The 14,041-nt window shown below is 33.8% G+C and overlaps 1 protein-coding gene across 3 annotated transcripts in view; it reads right to left on the reverse strand.

Annotated features, from left to right (window-relative positions):
- Positions 1–14,041, reverse strand: part of UBE3D (ubiquitin protein ligase E3D) — a 134,144-nt gene that overhangs the window by 89,963 nt on the left and 30,140 nt on the right. For all 3 annotated transcript variants that reach the window (XM_054569660.1, XM_054569659.1, XM_054569661.1), the window contains exons 6-8: positions 8,411–8,480; positions 7,359–7,467; positions 4,493–4,656 (exon numbers count right to left, since the gene is read on the reverse strand). In XM_054569660.1, coding sequence (XP_054425635.1) covers positions 4,493–4,656; positions 7,359–7,467; positions 8,411–8,480 — 343 coding nt within the window. The remainder of the gene's footprint in view (positions 1–4,492; positions 4,657–7,358; positions 7,468–8,410; positions 8,481–14,041) is intronic.

The following is a 14,041-nucleotide window of genomic DNA, read 5'->3' on the forward strand; positions in this document are numbered from 1 at the left end:
GATATAATCTAAATCAGAGTTTCTCTCCTTTGGCCTTATTGGTATTTTGGGCTGGATAATTCTTTGTTGTCGGGGCTCTCCAATGGATTGTACAATGAATAAGAGCATCCCTGCTTTATCTTCCGGGGGATAGTAGCCCTCTCCTTAAGTTGTGACAACCAAAAAACGTCTGCAGGCATTACCAATGTCCCCTAGGGGGGAAATTCCCCCCCGGGTCTAGAGAATGAGGCCACAGGTGAATTGATGAGTTAGCAGAATTAAACTGCAGAAGTTAACTAAAACTCAAAAGCTAAAAAGTTGGTATTTAGTATCTGAACTCTGATAGGCAAACTAAAGAATGTGAGTTGTAGGATAATTGTGGGCGAGGGAAAGAGAGATGAAAAAATAGACCTCAAAATGTTAAGAAACATGTGTGTCCATTGCTAGAAAGAAAAAACATTCTAAAAATATGACCCACTACTTTTTTGTGTGTGCTCAAGGAAATAAAGTCATAGTTACATTTGCTATTTTCCTCTTTTAGACCGCCATCTGGCAATCCATACTTCCACTAGAAAAAATTCTTGCTGATCAGACTAAAATAGTTAATGCACCATTCCATGTGCCAAAAATATGCCAGGAAGTCTATGGCTTGCTCACTCATGCCCCAAAAGAAACTAACTTCCTTAGAAAACAAAAGTAAATAACTCACAGGATGCTTACACAACTTGGCAACATTCCTTTCCTACCTTTAGGGGGCACAGAATCAAACTGTGGCAGGAAGAAAAGCACAATAAAGGTAGTTACATAAAACAGGCAAACTAAAGTAATCAAACTCCTTTATTGGATGTCGGCTCGCCCCCAAGACATATGGAGTTAAAAAAAAAATTCCAATAATCAAGTACAGATGAACACAACCTACAATAGTCATTTATCTTACATCACAGCAATTTGTTAGGAATGAGTAAAAGCGTGGGACAGGTGCACTGATCCCTGCAACACTCCTCAAGAAAGGCAGAACAAAGATTCTTCATAATAAGGAACACAAGGTTCACTACCATAACTGAATCCACTACGGCTTGCTTTTTCTTAAAACCCAAGAGCTGTCAAAGGACATACTGGTACATCCAGACTAGTATATCCTTTGTGTTCTCTTTCAGAAATCCATAAAGGCAGGCTGTGATAACCAGAACATACAGTTTCTAATAGATGAATAGTATTTATTAAATACAAGGATAAGCAGAAAAACATGTACCGTTCATTAAACAAATGTTTTGTTAAATGTAAACATAAACTGTATGTTCTGAGTACTTCTACAAGAACTCACCAAGATAGAGTAACGAGCAAGACAGACAAGGTCCTGGCTTACATGGAGTTTACACTCTAGTGTAGGAATTCTAATGAAATCATCAAACATTTGGGAAAAGCAACACTGTGAAGTACCAAACACAGTATCTCTTTTCAAAAAGAGGTATTAATACCCAGGAGAAAGAGTTAATAGAGAAAACAAAAGACTTTAAGTATAATTATTATTCTCATAGATATTGAGAGAATATTGCCTCAGTAAAACAAGAACAGATTACGACACATAAGAAAAATCTGAATAAACATTTATGTTTAGATGCATCTGTATAAAATTTTAGAAAACCAAAGATAAAGAGAAAATCCTAAAGGTGTTCAGAGACAGAAAACAGGTAAAAGAGATTTTCTGACATTTAAGGACTGACCACAGTCCAAGTTTAAAAAAAACTATTAAAGAGCATATTTCTTCAAATCAAACAATGAAATAAAAGACCTTGAGTGAAAAAAAACTGCAAAAAGATACATGCAATAAAACATTATTTATAAATATTTTAAAACATCAAACAACTCAAATATTTTTATGGAAATAGACTTATACAATAAAAATACAAAAACCATTTATGGTCATAGAGCATAAGTGTAAGTAAAGGTAAGCAAGTGGCAGTAGGGCTTTGCCTTGGTACTACTTTAAGAAGAAACAACCACCATCATCAGATCATAAATGATCTCAACACAGAGGAGATAGTATACAAGGCAGGTAGCGAGACAAGAAATGTGAAGCCTACTGAAGAGTCTTTTTTTATTCTGGTGAAGAGTATGAATATTTAAAAAATCCATATCTTAATAGTAAAAAAATTACTTTAAGTATATGTGTTCAAAATTTAAGGTTAACCACTAAAAATCATTTTGAAATAGGTAATATTTCTTCCAAATCATCAGAGAAAAGAAATGATACTGAGAAGGCAACCAATGTAAAAGACAGCAGACTATGATCAACTATATCAATAATCACAATAAATGTGAATTAATTAAATTCACTGTTAAGAGTCAGATTGTCACACTGGAGTCTCAAATATACATCCACATGCAATGTATAAGGTATGTCATAACAAGACATACACCTAAAATAAAATAGTGCATGACAGCTGAAAATACAGAAATGAAAAAAGATATAACAAATCAACAATTAAAGTAAGAAAGTAAATACAGCAATATTAACAAGCACATTATAAATAAATGAAAATATCTAATATCTCTTATTGTTAAAATATGCAATGAGTCAAGTTGTCATGTAACAAATCTTAATGTACCTAATAACAGAGCTTCAAAATATAGGGATAGACAATAATAGGTTTACAGTTTAAGTATGCAAAACACAGTTTATTCTCATATTATATTATTTATTACATATATTACTTTCCATATAAACTGTAGGCCTACATTTTGCACTCCATATATAATGCAAAAACTGATATCAAAATCAGAAGAAAATGACTTTTCCATAATCATAGTGAGATTTGGCACATCCTTCTGAAAAATTCACATTTTAAATAAATAAAACTAATGAGTATAAAAAGTTTTAATGAACTTAACACACAGATATACATATACACCCACACTAATCAAAAGATATAACCAATGAACAGTTTAAAAGTTTACTATGTATTAGAACACACACACTCACACATCAACTCAGCAAAGTTTGCAAAGCATCAAACACACATAAGCCATATTCTCTGATCATGTCTCAATAAAAAACAAGGATAGTCAAGTGAACATATTTCATTTAGACTGGCATCAGATGGGCAAAAATGTAAATGGAAGTTTGGGTGAGGGTTCAGGGAAATGGGCATTTATAGAAGCTTCAGGTGGGAAAATAAATTTGTAATGCCTTTTTGCAAATCAATTTAGTATTATCAAAATTTGAAATGTCATACCTTTTGACCCAGCAATTCTACTTCTAGAAATCTTTATTAGAAAAATAGTAGCCATAATCACACAACAAATATACATCTATAGTGCAGTTAAAAAAAAGTAACAACCCAAATATCTATCAACAGAAAAAAGATTAAATTATTTACAGTAGATCCATTCCATAAAATGTCAAGCACTGACATGGAAAGAATCTCCAAGACACAATTTTTTTTTAATATACATGTATCATTCAAATTATGTTAAAATACAAGATAATGGAAAAGAAGTGGAGAAATACACAGCATACGTTTTACTTCTGGAAACAGAGATAATAGAGAACTTCTGTATTTTACTTCATGTTTATCTCTACTGTTTGAATATTTTATGAATTATACTGCTTGCATAATTCAAAAAAGAAAAGACAAGCAATAATTTTTAAATTTTCTTATTTACTTCCCAGAAAAAGGCTGGGACTTTCTGTTCTTAGTACAAATTTGATCAAACCCATTTTAGAGTACGGGACAAGTATAAACTTCCAATCTGTTTAAATAAGAACACTTTCTGTTTCCCCTGCTGGAATGTTCTTCTCTCAGATACGGCTCATTCCATAAGTTCCTTCAAGTATTCTAAGTATCATCTTAATCTGAGAAATCTTCTTTGACTTTTCAAGATACAATGACAACACTCCTACACCCATACTACCACTCCCCAACAACCTCACCTAGCTTTATATTTCACTAGGTGTTATATTAATATCTGCATCTTACTGTCCTTCTGTCTAAATGCGGGTGATAACAGGACCTACCTCACCTGAGTGCTGTTAGATTTAAATGAGCTAGAAGCCCTTAGTTGCTGCTGGGCTCACAATAAGAGTCACATTAGTCTTTGATTTTTTCATCTCTTTTGTTTATGATCTGTCTGCCCCCTATTAGAATGACAACCTCAGGAGGCAGGGACTGTGTTTTGCTTATTACTATTGTATCCTGAAAGCCTAGAAAGTGCTAATCAGTAAATGTCCACAGTTGTTGAGTCTGATTTAATACGTAGCCATATGCAGAGACAGTTGAGATTACAAGAAAAAGACCAATTGTTTTCAGTAAAAGCAAGCTTTCTGCGCATTAGCATGAATCACCTGTAATAATTCAATCTACTTTGAAAGCATAACATTTAGGAGTATGACTGTAAGAGGCTTTAAGTAAGGAAGTAGTACAGTGCCACTTAATTCATTAACTTCTAAACATCAACATGGTAAGAGAAACTAAAACATAATGTGTAATGAGAAAACAAAAGCTCAGCTTACCTTTCATTCCTGTTCTTAATGCATGGCTGGTAAAGGACCTTGACAGCATTCCAAGCAGAGCCAAAATCTGCCTTCGTTATGTCTTCCAACAAGGGAAACTTTTTGACACTTTTGAAACTTCCCAAATATTCAATCACCAAACTGTCTGAGTTTAAAAGCCAGAGCTAAAGACATGGAGAGAAAAGTCCAAGTATAAGGATATCACCACCCTATCCGTATCTCATATCACCATTCAAAAAAACAAAAAAACAAAAACAAAAAGCCAACATACAAAACTATGAAAATATCAGAAAAATATATAAGAGAACCATGTATATAATTTTTAAGGAAGGTAAATCTTTCCAAGTATAACCTTGGTAGAGCAGTCCACACGATAAAGTGTTAAAAAAAGAAAAAAAAGACAATCAACTAGAAAGTAATACATCTATAACAGAGTTAATGTCTATAATAAATAGCACTCCTAGAAGTACAGCCCAATAGAAATACAGACAAAGAGAATTAATAGAAGAAGTGATAAACATATAAAAATGTTAATATAACAAGTAATAGGAAATGCAAAATTTGTGTGCCACGCTTTTTCACTTATTATCAGATTGGCAAATACAAAAAGATTGATAACCTCCAGTTCAGAAGAGGTATTCTCATACACTGCTGGTTGAAGAGTGTTTGGTGGTTTGGATGCATGTGATTCAATCAGGGCATACTCTCAGGCAAAAGGGAGTAAGGTAAGTAGGATAAGGCAGAGGAAGATGCTAGGCAAGGATGTGAACTCAGCTGGAATCTGGAACAGCTCAATCCCAGAGGGAACCTATACCTACATTTTGTCCCACCCTGAGAGACAGGGGACCCCAGCTTTGTGTATCTCAGGATCAAGTCATTTGCAGTGGGATGGCCAGGCCAGGGTGGGGGTCAGTGAAGACAGGAAACTCCCTGGGCAAGCATCTGTTAGGGTATGTCTCTGGCGAAGAGAGCAGCTGTGAGCTATTAGCAGCCAATACTCTCAGCAGCTGAGAAATGGGTGCACTGGCCAAGGAAAGGGGATCTGGGTGGGGCACCATGAATGTCCACGGTAGGGGTAAACTAGAACAGCTTTTTTGGAGGGAGATATTTTTCAGAGTTAAAAAAACTCAAATTCTAATACTGTTGATCTTCATGATATACCACTGTGTGACATAAGCATGTTCAAGAGAAATGCTAACCACATGATTTTGGTTTCCTTTTTTTTTTTTTTTTTACGAACTGGCAAATACCTGTGGGTATGTACATATAGTTGTATATAGACAGGGGAAAAGTGCTAAAGTACATATTTCAGGCTGTTAATGTTTACCTTCAAACAATATGATATAGCAGGACAAGACAGGACAAAATGGGGGAAATACCACTTCTTTTATGTTCTTCATATTGTCTGAATGTTTCAAGAACATATTACTTTTATAAAAAAAGAAATTTTAAAAAATTTAAATATATTAATGTAGGTCTAAAAAGTTCCCACTTCTGATTTTTAAGTTGAAAATCTTGCAATAAAAGAAAATTAAAATTGATTTCAGACTATGTCTATGACATTGTACTTAGTATCAACTTCAATCAGAAAATAATTTATTTAGCTTTTGATAAAAATTATTGGAATTACAGAAGCATGAGGCTGCTGTAATGAATGACCAGCTACAAAGCCACACCTAATAACAATCTCAACCCCTCCCTCCTTTTACCTACTTTGTTTCCCTATTACCTTCTGAGTTCCTTGGAGGTATTCTTGTTTTACCTTGAGCACCTGGAACAGTGCCTTTCAATTACCAAGTGCTCAATGTATGTTTATCGATGGAATAAAACAGGTAAGAGGCAGAGAAGAGACTTGGGCCCTGATTCCTGATTTTCACATAAATGTCTCAAATTCTTTTCTGCAGAACATTATTTTTGACAGGAGCAGTATATTATTAGATACTTGTGATACATGTAGGGGATGATTCTGCTAACTGCAAGAGCTCCTTCTCCACAAGTTGGCATTATTTCTCAAAGGTCAGTGTTGAAATGAGGACCTCAAAGAGATAGCTGCACTCCCATGTTCACTGCAGTATTATTTACAAAAGCCAGGCTGTAGAAACAATCTGAATGTCCATCAACAAATTAACAGATAAAGAGAATATGGCTCATATAAATGAGGGAATATTATCCAGTCTTTAAAAAGAAGGAAATCTTTTAATATGTATCCACATGGATGAACCTTGAAGCCATTATGCTAAGTGAAACGAGCCAGACACAGAAGGGCAAATACTGCATGATCTCATTTATACAAGGAATCTAAAATAACCTAACTAATAGAAGTAGAGAGTAGAATGGTCCTTGCCAGGGGCTCAGAGAGGGAGAAACGAGGAGATGCTAATCAGAGAGTATAAAGTTTCAGTTAGGCAAAGTGAGTAAATTCTAGAGATCTGCTGCTGTATAATATTGTCCCTATAATTAACAATACTGTATTGTGCACTTAAAAATCTGTGAAGCGGGTAGGTTCCTTGTTAAGGCTTCTTACTACAAATCAAACAAACAAAAAATATAACAGTATCAAGTAGAAAAAAACAGTGAGACAGAACCGAGTGAAAGACTTTATTTTGTGGTATGAGCTTCTACAGAGCAGTAATCAGATTTTATCTCTCCCTGTTTCCCGAGCACCCAGCACACAGAGGCACTCGATCATTTGTTATTAAATTAAGGGAGTTTGATTTGTGAATTAAACTAACATTAAAAACTCATATTTTGATCAACTGTTTTCTAAATCTGAGAATTAAGAAAAAAGAATGACAAAAACTAAAAACTTTCTGAAACCCTGGATTACTGGAGCTACAAAAAAAAGCTGGGTGAAATAGTTTCTTACCAAGATGTACGTTTTGCAGTCATGACCTTGAATAATGAATCTAAAAGTGCTTCTAGCAGAGGAGAGTTCCATCAGACACTGGGCGATAATGCTCTGTACAAACTGAGACCTGTTTGAACAGAAATCAATTTTCACAATGTGCCTCTCATAATAACTCTAACTGGCAAGGTGAGCCAAAAATACCCACAGGGTATCTAAAAGGCAGAGGCAAGTGCATGCCAGATTTTTCTATATGCTGCCCACTCCCTCACAATCTGCACTAATGCAGATTTTAATATATTTTAATGTATTTGTGTTTGCTCTAGTCTTCTTGTATCCCATTTTCCAATCCTTAATACATTTTCCACCCCAAACCTAACTGAATAAAAAACAGTATGGTAGAAAAGTCAATATTCCTTTTGTGCTATAGCACATTAAACAGTGAACAATTAAGTTTAAAAAGGTGAGATATTTCTTCCCAATCATTAGACAGTATTATCTATAATATTTCCATTTGCATCCCCTCAAAGTGTCAGATCTTAGGGACATAATCAAAATAGTTATAGGAGAATAAAGTTGAGGGTTATATTCAGATTGCCATAATTTTAGACATCAGTAATGAACCAAAATAAAGACATACTATAGTTAACTTTTGTTTGCAAACTAAAAAGATTGAAAGAAAGGACATGTTAATGGATTTAGTGCTTAAGTATCATTTCTTTTAAAAACACAGGAGTCATTTGAAAACTGACCCATGTTTCAAATTTTAAGTCAAATTACAACCAGAAATAATTATTCGAAAACCTTTTGATGAATAGGTTATGACCTTGTATATCTGGCACATAGAAAGAAGCACAAAAACCTTTCTAAGTTAGACTCATATGAGCACATTTGTCTATAACATTATGTAAGCAAACCATAAATAGATCCTCAAATATTTTACATGTGCAGTTTGGTCCAACTAACCTTTCCAAATAAAGAAAGGTATAAATAAAAATGAATTCCCAAACACTCAATTGTACCTATCTTTTCTTACATTGAAATTACAGAATAAATTTAATTTGATATTGTACCTTGGTATGATGGGAAAATTTCTCTCAGATGGCTGAATAATCATCTCTGTCATATAAAACTTAATTGTTTCTAGAAACAAAAAAAATAGAAAATTAAAAATCTCCCCAATACACTAATATTTTTGTTGAGGGCACGCTGGTCCCAGATTATGACATTCAAACTAAGTAGTTGATATGTTTAACATTCAGTAAAACTTTTTGAAAAAAAGACTTAGTGTAAGAAGACAAAGCATTGATGACTACAAGGAGATAACCCTGAGACTTCAGGTAGCTTGGTGTCACTTTGGAAGAGCCTACCCCAAGTGATCTGGTGCAGCAAGGCTCCTCACACACATGGAAGATCATAACACTTAGTCACATTACGGCCATAGCCTGTTATCTAGAAATTATTTATTTGGTTTCCTCATTTCTATAGAACAGCCACAAAACTAGAAGTCACTGAAAAAGGCTTTTTAATCATAGTACCTCAAAGCCCTTGCACAGATGCTGTGAACCTCACATTAGTATTTACCCAGAATTTCACTGAATCAATAAATGTACAATTCCCACTAAATTTGGTTACCTGATCATTTAGTTACAGAAAAATTTAAACAGTAAACTAAATATCTAATAGTAATAAATATAAAAACAACCATTTTGGATTCTTTAAAAATCCATGAGATTTTTAAATCCATGAAAAATGTTTACTCTCATTAGTAATGAAAAACATACAAATTAAAAGAAGGTTACTTTTAGCATCAAATAAAATAATTTTAATGGTAAGGTGCAGCACTGATGAACTCATGGAGAAAGGAACATACATTCACATGCTGCTGTCAGAATTAAAAATGACAGATTTCTGGAAAGCCATTTGGCAAAGGCTTAAAAAATGTGTATATATTTTGACACCATAAGAATTTTCTCAAAGAAACACCCATAGATATCTGCAAACATTTATCTATAAAGATACTCATAATAATATTAATAGAAAAATATTGAAAAATTAAATATCTAAAAATTGAGGATGGCTGGATTAAATGAACAACTATACATTTGTGGATGACAATTCTGTGCAGTCATCAAAAATAGTGAGCCAAACTATTTTTGTTTTAATAAGATGGAAGTTGTTCCTAATAGATTTTCCAAAAATGTTTTCAATTGCCCATTACAGCACAGAAAAAGTCAAAAGGAAAACAGTTTAACAGATTATTATATATCTGCCATGATGATGAATTTATCAATGTGTTTGAAGTTCAACTTTTCACTTTACTATTTTAAAATCATATTATTAGATGCAGAATTGAAACTTTTCACATTATAAAGTGGTCCCTTTTACCCTAGTGTTGTTAAAATGATTTCATTCTATAATTTTAATCCCACAGGAATTATCATTGCTGTTTTATACAGTTAATATTAATTTAGTATCACTCATATATTTATCCTTTTCTTTACCAATATTTCTTGAACTTAGACCTTCTGTCCGGGATACTTTTCTTCTGATACTGATACACAGGTAGAATTTCTTTCATTAAGAAACCATACCACTAGAGATGAATTATCTCAGTTTTTGTTTGTCAGAAATATATTTATCTTTGTTTTGATTCTTTCATATAAGGACATTTTTACCTGATATGAAAGCTCAGGGTAACAGTTTTTGACCTTTGTGCACACTGACACTATCATTCCACGGTCTTCTAATTTCCTTCACTGTTGTTCCTTTGAAGGTGATCAGTCATTTTTCTTTGGTTGCTTTTAAGATTTTCTTTCTGCTTTTTATTTTTCTGTTGTATCACTCTGCATCTAGCTGCAGATTTGTTTTTATATTCCTTCCTTGGGCTTCATTTAATTAAAAATCATTGGACCTCTTAAATCTGCAGATTGTTGTTCTCCATCACTTTTCTAAAATTCCCCACAATTATTTCTTCATATATTGTCTAGGCTCCATTCTACTTCTCCTCTAAAAGTCTGACCAAACATACGTTAGATCTTCTCAGTATATGTTTTATGTCTCTTACCCACTCTTCTATATCTTTGCCTTCTTGTCTCTCTCACTGGATTACAGATTTTTTGTTCTGTTCATTAATGCTTTCTCCGAATTGTACTTTCTCTGTCGTTAAACCACTCACTGAATTTTACATTTCAATTATGTATTTAAAAGATTCTGTTGTGAACCTTTTCCAAATGGTATAGTTTCCTTTTCAATATATTCAAACCTGCCTTTGCTACTGTTAAATATAGTAAGCATAGTTGTTTTACAGTTTATATCTGATTATTCCAGTAACAGAAGTCTGTTTCTGTTGTTTGCTATTTTTGTTAGTTTATATTGATGGAAGTCTACTTTACTTGTTTGCTTATTCGTGTTTGGTTATATGGTGAACACTGCACTTGAAAAATTATTTGTCAGAATAATATGAGTTTTACATGAAGATACCTTCCTCCAGAAGTGATATGCATTTGATTTTTCCAGGTACATGGTGTTATGTCTAGAACAAGGCAGAATGACCAAGACCTGAAATTCCCTTAAGTCCCAAAGGATTGCTACTTGTCTGTAATTCTATAGGGTTGGTCCACTCTTGATTCACCTTCACTGTGAAGGTGTGGCCCGTTAGGGACTCATATTTTTGTGTAGTCACTTACTAGGGTCTCATCCTGTGTAGTCTGATTCCTGTCCTTACTTCCCAAAGCAATCTAAATGAAAGTCCTAACTTCAGAGAGTTGGCAAACTGCAGGGAAAAGGTGACTTCAATTTTGCACTTAACTCTTTTGAGTTTCCTTTATAGTAATTTACTCACATATTTTCCATTTATCTTACTCTTCTTTCATTCCTGTAGATTCCAATTACCATCTGTTATCTTTTGCTTTAGCCTGAAGAACTTTCCTTAGCATTTTTTTGTAGAGAAGATTCGCTAGTAATGCATTACTTCCACCTAGTTATATGAAAATGTCCTAATTTTGCCTTCCTTTTTGAAGAATAGTTTTGCTGTATATAGAATTGTTAGTTGATAGATGTTCCTCCACCCTCAGCATTTTCAATATCTCATTTTAGTGTTTCTGGCTGTCATTATATCTATAAGTCAGCCTCAATTGTTTCATGAAATCCTCATATGTGATGTTTTGTTTTGCTCTTGCTACTTTGAATACTCTTTTCATCTTTAGTTTTTATCAGATTGACTATAATAATGTGCCTGGGTGAAGTGTTCTTTCTTGTTTATCCTATTTTAGATTTATTGCAATAGCTGGATCTGAAAGTTAATATTTTCCACCAAATTTGCCATTTCAGCCATTTTTTCTACATAATTGTTCCTGAACTTTGTTTTTCTGCTCACCTTCTAAGACTCCAGTTACACACTTATTAAAAAACAATATTGTTCTGCAAATTTCTGAGGTTCTATTCAATTTAGACATTTTTCTTTCTGTTCTTTGGGCTGGTTAATTTCTATTAACCTACTTCAATGATATTTTTTCCTTCTGTCATCTCAACTATGTGGTTTAGCTGTTCTAGTGAATTCTTTATAGTTACTGTCCTTTTCAGCTCTGCAATTATCAATTGGTTCTTTCTTTTAAGTTTTCAATTGGTTGAAATTTGTCATTAGTTCACTCAAGAGGCTTTTTAAATTCTTTGCCATACCTATAATAGCTAATCAATATCTTTGTCTGATAAATCTAATATTTGTGTTTACTCAGCACTGTTTACTGAGTTGTTTTTTCCTTGTATATGAATCACTCTATTCTACCTCTTTGCATGCCTAGTTTCTGGATGGAAATAAGACATCATATGTAACACATTGTCGTTTGGATTGTCTTTTGTTTTTTTCAGGGTTGTCAGTTTATAGATATAGCAGTCAATTAACTAGCCTGGACTCAAACTGTGAAATATGTTTTTTCTATAGTATGTAGCTCCTAATGGCTCGGCTCAGTTCTATTTTGTTTAGCTCGATTCCCTAGAGAATATTTACTATACCAGCGTAGTTAAACTGTCAGAAAACTTGGGAAGAAGTTCTGCTCAAAAACCTCAAGCCAATAAGGCTTCCACCTGCTGCTGCTCAAGTTACGTGTGAATTGAAGGATGCAATCCAAGGCACAGCCAATTTGTAGTTCTCCCCAAGTTTTCAATTCTTACTGGACTCTCTGGCATCTACTGTATGCACATATAGTTTAGCAGTTAGAGTTGTGCAAAGAAGTTAACATCTCAGCCTTTTGATGGCCCTATTGCTCCCAATTTTTTCCTCTTTAATTTCTAATTTCTCCTTTGTCTGCCTTGAACCAGAATTACCTCCTCTAAATGATAAAGCTGTTTTTCCTGCCTAGGTTGGCGTGGCGAGGATGGCAATGACCCAAAGCATCAAGGGCACAAATTTGCCATTCTAAGCAAAAGCAGGAGCAGTTTCTCAAAAATAACACTCAAATCAATGCTTCATTTTGGCTTTCCAGTGGTTGTTCTTCACAATTTTTTGAATTGTTCAGTCTTGTACTTGTTTTCTACAGAATGGAACTATCCCTTTTCTTTATGCCACCGTTTTTGGAAGTGGGGTTCTACTAATTTACTTTTAGGGTAAATGTGAATATAGCTCTCTTACATCACCTCACACAAACCCAACACATACTGACCTCCTAATATACTTATATATTATATTATAAAGATTTTTGGCTTAACAAATATTCAGTGCTTACATTATTGTGACCATGATACTGAGGCAATGTTTCTTTTCTTGTTCAATCTTCTGTTTTCCTGCAGTACATAATTGCTTTCTTTTTCATGTGTTTAGTTTTCCAAGCACCTTTAGTTAATTCTTCCCATATGGTAAAGTGACTTGTTTCAAGACTGTTCGTTCCATGTGGTCAAACAAATTTAAAAAATTATCAGTTTCACCTTACAACCGAAAATGTCTCTACAGCAATCTCTCTTCTCTTGATTCAACCCAGGTTTTTATTCTCTAGGCCTGTCGCGCATCCCTCCCCCTGAGACGTCCTTATCTTGCTTTCCTGTATTGAATGATGTGTTTCCCAAATCCCATGTCTTTTCTTTTGAAGTTAAATCCCTAGTTTTGGTGACAAATATCCTATATCAGATTCCTAAGGAAAATATACCTTTGCAATCTATGTATTAAAATCTTGTTTTTTCAAGGATGTATTTGTTATCCTCAACTTGAATGATGGTTTGTCTGTATCTAGAATCCTGGGTTGAAAATCTTTTTCCTTTTAAATTATGAAGGTATTGCTTTATTGTCTTTTAGCTTTCAATACTGCTGTTACGTTCAATGCCATTCTAATTCCTAATCCTTTGTCTACTACCAGCTTTTTTTCTCTGGAAGCTTCATCCTTGCTGTTCAGAAATTATTCAATGATGTGGCTTTGAGTAGCTTCCCTACCTTCCCTCCATTAATTATACTTGACACTTAGTGGGTTTTTCTATTGACAAACTTAAGTGATAGTTCTGGAATATAGCCTTGTAATGTGTTTTTGGTATTTTTATTCTTTGGTAACTTTCCACACCATACTGTCCCTGCTCTCTCTTTCTAGAGTTACTATTAGAGTTATCTAGCTGTTGGGTGTTCTAAAAGGCTCAATTCACTCATTCATTCAACAAATATTACCAGATACCCATCATATGTCAGATATTGTTCTAAGTGCTGAAGTTATAGATAAATGAGA

Source organism: Pteronotus mesoamericanus, unplaced genomic scaffold (genome assembly GCF_021234165.1).
Source record: "Pteronotus mesoamericanus isolate MK-2021 breed Mesoamerican mustached bat unplaced genomic scaffold, CSHL_Meso_final contig_20, whole genome shotgun sequence".
Taxonomy (NCBI): domain Eukaryota; kingdom Metazoa; phylum Chordata; class Mammalia; order Chiroptera; family Mormoopidae; genus Pteronotus; species Pteronotus mesoamericanus.